The sequence below is a fragment of the Gracilinanus agilis genome, chromosome 1 (genome assembly GCF_016433145.1).
Source record: "Gracilinanus agilis isolate LMUSP501 chromosome 1, AgileGrace, whole genome shotgun sequence".
Classification (NCBI taxonomy): Eukaryota; Metazoa; Chordata; class Mammalia; order Didelphimorphia; family Didelphidae; genus Gracilinanus; species Gracilinanus agilis.
Window position 1 is genome coordinate 373,877,997 of NC_058130.1, and position 6,480 is coordinate 373,884,476.

General features: G+C 33.4%; 1 protein-coding gene across 1 annotated transcript in view; it reads left to right on the forward strand.

Annotated features, from left to right (window-relative positions):
* C1H5orf34 (chromosome 1 C5orf34 homolog) overlaps positions 1 to 4,896 on the forward strand; it is a 29,623-nt gene extending 24,727 nt beyond the window's left edge. Inside the window, exons 10-12 of the mRNA XM_044657755.1 lie at positions 366 to 467; positions 2,136 to 2,176; positions 4,366 to 4,896. Coding sequence (XP_044513690.1) covers positions 366 to 467; positions 2,136 to 2,176; positions 4,366 to 4,568 — 346 coding nt within the window. The 3' untranslated portion in view covers positions 4,569 to 4,896. The remainder of the gene's footprint in view (positions 1 to 365; positions 468 to 2,135; positions 2,177 to 4,365) is intronic.
* The last annotated feature ends 1,584 nt before the right edge of the window (positions 4,897 to 6,480 follow it).

The following is a 6,480-nucleotide window of genomic DNA, read 5'->3' on the forward strand; positions in this document are numbered from 1 at the left end:
AAAGGATTTTCAGGGTGACCCCCTGAAGTAAGGGATCAGCCCCTTCTTTGCAGCTGTAGTTGTTTGTTCTTCCTCTAATGGAGGCTCTAAAACAATAAGAACCTTCCTTCTCTTCTGGGCAAGGGAAAATGGAGGCAAGGCGTTTCCACAGCTCCAGGACGTTGCTCCGCACTTGACAGAGTTTGTCAAGTTAGCCATTACTCCCACAATTCTCTTCTCTCACTCTAACTGTCACTGCCCCTTCTGTCACATTCCAGCCGCTGTCTCCATCCATCTCAGTGGTCTGAAGTGCCAAAAGCTTGATTCAGTTTTCCTTTCTATAATCGCTCCAATTTTATTTTCCTAATCATTTATATTTAACTTAGGTATGTGAAAGCAGTAATAGATTGGTGTAGGAGTCTGACTCGGGCCAATCCACAGGAGATGTTCACATGTCCTCCATCATCATCCATTACTGAAGAAAACTGGTATTCATGCTAATTTTCTATCTATTTTATTTGTCTAGAGCATGTAGGCACTAGTGAAAGCCTGAAAATCTGAATTCATGAACTATTTTCCTTTCCCTGAGTAAATTATCTTAATTAATTAGTCTTAATTTAAGTCTGGTTGTTTTCATCATTTTTCACTGGTCATTGAGCCTAGAAGAAATTTAATTAATGTTAAAAAATACTATCATTTAATATGTCTTTGCAGTGGAATCCTCACATTAAAATGCTTGGTAGCATAAAGCTATGTGACACACTATGTTATGATTTTTATGTCAAAAGTTAAGAGATTATGAAAACACAATCTGTAAACTAAGGGCTTTAGACCAGAAATTACAGTTCCTTTGAGATCTACATCCTATGATCATGACTATACACATCTAATTTTTTTTCCCTGTATCATTCAGATCATTAAATATGACTTCTGTATCATTATACATGTGCCAATATCTTTACTGTTACTATAGTTTGTGCTCACATGTGGAGTTGGGAGTGAATGGCTTATGCCACTGCTTGAAAATGTGAAAGCCATCCATCCACTTACCCCTAAACAGCTGAGCACAAACTATAATGACAGTAAAGAGATTCCCTTTTCAAGTTCTACCTTCAGCTTTAATACAAGTGAGATAGAATGTTAGATACCACCTGACAAAAATGTCCCTCTGGTGCAAGTGTAGTGATATGGAAATCATTTATAAAGGATCACATAGCTTTCTGAAAGGTGAGCAAAATCATTTGGGAAAAGTCTGCATAAACCCATATAATATAGCTCACTCATCAGTTTAACAGAAAGGCAACTATAATGTTATATACACCTTGTTAGAGCATATACACTATTCATCTTTATGAGGAAGCAGCATATAACTGAATAGTAAGCTGAAATTAAAAATTTTTTAAGAAAGCAAATTCCATTAGATACTGGTGTCAGTATATATTCAGTCAGTATCTCCCACTTTGCATCAATATTGCACAACAGTAGTTGGCACTTTATAACCCTGAGAAGCTCAAGAAAAAGATTTTCATAGATTCTGTTTAATAAAAAAAGGAAAGATTTCCATCAAAAAAAGGTTCTTAAAGTTTTGATACCTATCTAGAAAATTTAACTGTTCAAAACAGTGCATTTCCTGAGGGTCCCAGATATTAGGCATTTTATTGTTCAGACAAACCTTTCCATGAGTCATTCCTAAGGATACAAGGGCATATAAAATATGACCTTGCAGGACTTATATATATAGTTCACTTGGGAAGATGAAAAATGAACTTAGAAAAGTTTAATAATAATGTGTTTGAAACTTCATATAAGTAAAATTGGGAGAAAACACATTATTGATAGAACCATTTTTAGTTGCAAACTTGAAGAGGAAGGGAAAAACATTTATTAAGCAACTACTCTGTTAAGAACTTATACAGGGGGCAGCTGGGTAGCTCAGTGGATTGAGAGCCAGGCCTAGAGATGGGAGGTCCTAGGTTCAAGTCCGGCCTCAGATACTTACCAGCTGTGTGACCCTGGGCAAGTCACTTGACCCCCATTGCCCACCCTTACCACTCTTCCACCTATGAGCAGAATTACACAGAAGTTAAAAAAAAATAACTTATACAAATATTATTCCACCTGATCTTAATTTATTCTTTTTTTCTCTTTTGTTGTAGGTCTGTTACCTCTGAACTTGAAAAAATACAGAAATTTAACTGTATCCTTTCAAAAGAAATTCTTATTGTACATCTCTACTACCTTTTAAAACTAGGCTGAATTAACACTTTATGAATCTGACTCTGAAATTAATGCTTTATTGTTAATATTTTATTGGATTTTATAATCCCAAAAAAGACTTTGAAGTCATCTAGTACTATAATTCCCTCATCTTGAGGAAACTACCTGTTATACAGATAAGTGGCAGAGCTAGGATTCAAATCCACATCCTCTGACACCAAATCCAATATTCTTTCCACAGCACAACATTGCTAGACTTGATAGAAAAAAAAGCAAACAGTTTTGGAATTTATAAAGTGCACATTTTAACTATTTTCCTTAAACATTTTTGTCTTCTTATTGAAGATGCATAAATACTGCCATACCTTTCTTTCAGTTAGGGTTAAGCAGACACTCAGTTAGAAATTAATTCTGCTGTAAACTTGTCACATATATATTTTTATTCTAATGATGACAGCAGTCCAATGGAGGCATGCTCTTTGCTTCTTTTCCCTTTCCTGCTCATTTCCCCTTTGCAAATGTTTCATTCTTTAGTGATTTTAGTATCTGTAAATGCACACAGTCTCCTTTTTAAAATGTCCTTTCCCCTGTTCTTCCCTTGTAACAAAAGCTCTAAAAAGAAAAGTTTTTAAAAAATTAACCAACATATGGAAAAAGTCTGACATTATCTGTAGATTACCTCACTATCGTCCTCCAACTCTGTAAGGCAAGTCTCATATATCTTTTCTTTTGAGCTAAGCACAATCATAATTTTGTGGCATTCAGTTTGAATTATTTTTAATGGTCTTCCCACTTACCTTATTGTGATCATTGTATATTGTTTTGTTGATTCTGCTTACTTCACTTTGTATCAGTTCATAGAAATCTTCTCATGCTTCTCTGTCTTCATCATATTTAATTCATCCTTTCTTCAGCATAATAATATTCCATTACATTCATGTTCCACAATTTGTTTAGCTATTCCATTAACTACGGGTGTCAGTCAGCCTTGTTCTTTGCTACTAACAAAAAGTATTGCTATAAGTATTTTTGTCATTGACATCTTTGAAGTATATGTTTAATGATTAGAATCTGCTCTTTTCACATAATTTCAAATTGCTTTCCAGAATAGTTGTACCAATTCATAGCTTTACCAACAAATACATTGTTGGGCTTCTCTTTCTGCATCATTTTCAGCATTATTATTATACTATGTTAATTTTGTAATTTTGTTGGGTATAAGGTGAAACCTCAGGGTTGTTTGATTTGCATTTTTCTTTATCATCATTAGTGACTTATTTAAATATATAAAAATTGTTCTTAGCTCCTGGGCAATAGAAAGTTAGAGTTGGCCTACCAGCTGTAGTTTGCCAACCTCAATCTTAGAGCAATTATCCATATGATTGTAAATACTTTGCAATTCTTTTGGGAACTGCTTTTATTTTTCTTCATACCCTTGACCAACTATATCCATATTAGGGAATACTTTTTAATCTTAAATATTTCTGTTTGTTTCTGATAAATTGTTAGATATCATATCCTTATCAGAAATATTTGATTTTCAAGATTTTGTTTTCTCCAACCTCTTTTCCCGTACTCTTGATACTAATCATGCAAATTAAAATACATTCTTTACACATTTTTTTTTTCATTTAATTAAGAATATACCTTTACATCTGTTAAAAAACAGGTCACTAATCTGAAATTTTGGTGTTTTTTTTTTAACAGAAAAAAGAGCATCTATACAAATTATAGGCAGAATCCATAGCTTTCTTTCAGCTTCTTTCAAAGTTACCTAAAGTTTCTATACCATATAACATTAAACAAAAATCTTAAGTTTCCATTGCCCTCAGAATTTCATTATCAGTTTGACTTATACAAGGTGCCACCTTCAAACTCACTGTGTACATATAAGAATTCCTGAGGATTACATTTTGACTTAGAAAATCACATATTAACATTATATGTGCTCTATTGTATTTTTATTTATTTTGTTAAATATGTCCCAATTATACTTTAATCTGGTTCTGGCTGGAAGTGGGGAGGGAGAGTGGGGCTACTGTTTGATACCTTGCTCTAATACTCCTATAAGACCTTTTTCAGCTCCCTATTTTAGAGGCAGTTTGCTAGTCACAAAACATAAAAATGAAACTTTTACTGAAGAAAAAGTTCCTTAATTTAATAACTAAGTTTTACTGGAGAATGACAGCATCCTAAATCAGATTTCTATTAAGAAAACTGAGCAGTCATCTTCTGATGTTTCCAGATCAAGATCTTCAGAACCCTGGAGCTCTTTTGAAGAAGTTAATAAAAAGAGTGTATCTATAGCATTGAAAAAAACCTCTGAAATTCTCCGGGATATTGAATCTCTTCTAGCCTGTTCCAAAAAGTAAAAAAAAAATGTTTTCAAAGTTAAGGTTTTTGAACTGTGTCAGACTCTTAAGGTTATATTTTATTGGTACAAATGACTATCCGTAATAGAATTATCTGTATACAAAATTATCATTAAAATAAAATGAGAAAACTTGTTCCTCTTGAGCTAGCTGTTCAGACATAGTGTGAAAATTTTCTAGTTTAATGTCAATGTATTTCATACAACTTATACATATTTTTGTTTCAGTGTGCTACTTAATGTAAGTTAAAATTTGGAAATGCATTTTTTAAAGTAATCATGAATAGCATATTGCTTCAAGAAATAAAAAACTTTGAGAATAACCAGTACTTTGTCTATTTTATCTGTTTTTTCAAAATACCAGCTTCTACTCTTATTTATTAATTCAATAGTTCTTTTACTTTTGATTTTATTAATTTCTCCTTTGATTTTTAGTATTTCTAATTTAGTTTTCATTTGAGAATTTTTAATTTGTTCATTTTCTAGTTTTTTAAGTTGCATGCCCAATTCATGAACCTCTGCCCTCCCTGATTTGTTAATATATGCACTCAGTGATATCAGTTTTCCCCTTAGAACTGCTTTGGCTGCATCCCATAAGTTTGGGTAAGATGTCTCATCATTGTCATTGTCTTCAATGAAATTCTTAATTGCTTCTGTGATTTGTTCTTTCACTAAATTATTTTGGAGAATCATATTATTTAATTTCCAATTAGTTTTTGGTTTGCCTCTCCATGTATTCTTACTAATAACTATTTTTATTGCATTATGATCTGAGGTTACATTTATTATTTCTGCTTTTTTTGCATTTGTTTGCCATGTTTCTGTGCCCTATTACATGATCTATCTTTGTGAATGTTCCATGTGCTGCTGAAAAGAAGGTATATTCCTTTTTGTCTCTATTTATTTTTCTCCAAATATCTCTTAACTCGAATTTTTCTAGGGTTTCATTCACCTCTCTTATCTCTTTCTTATTTATTTTTTGGTTTGACTTATCTAGGTCTGATAGGGGAAGGTTCAGGTCCCCCACTAGTATGGTTTTGCTATCTTATTTCATCCCTAAGCTCCACTAGCTTCTTTAGAAATTTGGAAGCTACTATTGTGCTCAAAGGAATAATAAACTGAAGGAATTCCATGTGAACTGGAAAGACCTCCAGGAATTGATGCAGAGTGAAAGGAGCAGAGTCAGAAGAACATTGTACACAGAGACTGATATACTGTGGTAAAATTGAATGTAATGGACATCTGTACTAGCAGCAATGCAATGACACAAGACAGCTCTGAGGGACTTATGGAAAGGAACACTACCCACATTCAGAGGAAGAACTACAGGAGTAGAAACACAGAAGAAAAACAACTGCTTGGACACTTGGGTTGATGAGGACATGATTGGAGATGTAGACCTGAAAAGACCACACCCATGTAACTGTCAATAATGTGTAAATAAGTCTTGACTGACCACACATTAAAACCAGTGGAAATGTGAATTAGCTACAGCAGAGAGGGGCGGGGGGGTTAAGGGGGTGAAAGGGAAAGTAAAAATATGACATGTAACCATGGAAAATTTTTTCTAAAAATAAATTATTTAATAGCCAAAAAAAAAAAAAACTTTGAGAAATCTGAATCACTTAATTTCTTTTAATTTGCCACCCACCATTCATTCATGCAATAGGTATTTGTTAAGAATATCCTGTGTGTGCCTTAGTTTACTAAATGCTGAAGGACAAAAATGAATTTTATAGTTTCTATTTGTTTGGAAGTAGCATTTAATAATAAAGAATCAGGGCAGTTAGGTGGCTCAGTAGAAAGAGCATCAGGTCCTGAGACTGAAGGTCTATCCTGGGTTCAAATCTAGCCTCAGATACCTCTGAGCTGGATGACCATGGGCAAGTCACTTAACCCCAATTACCTAACCT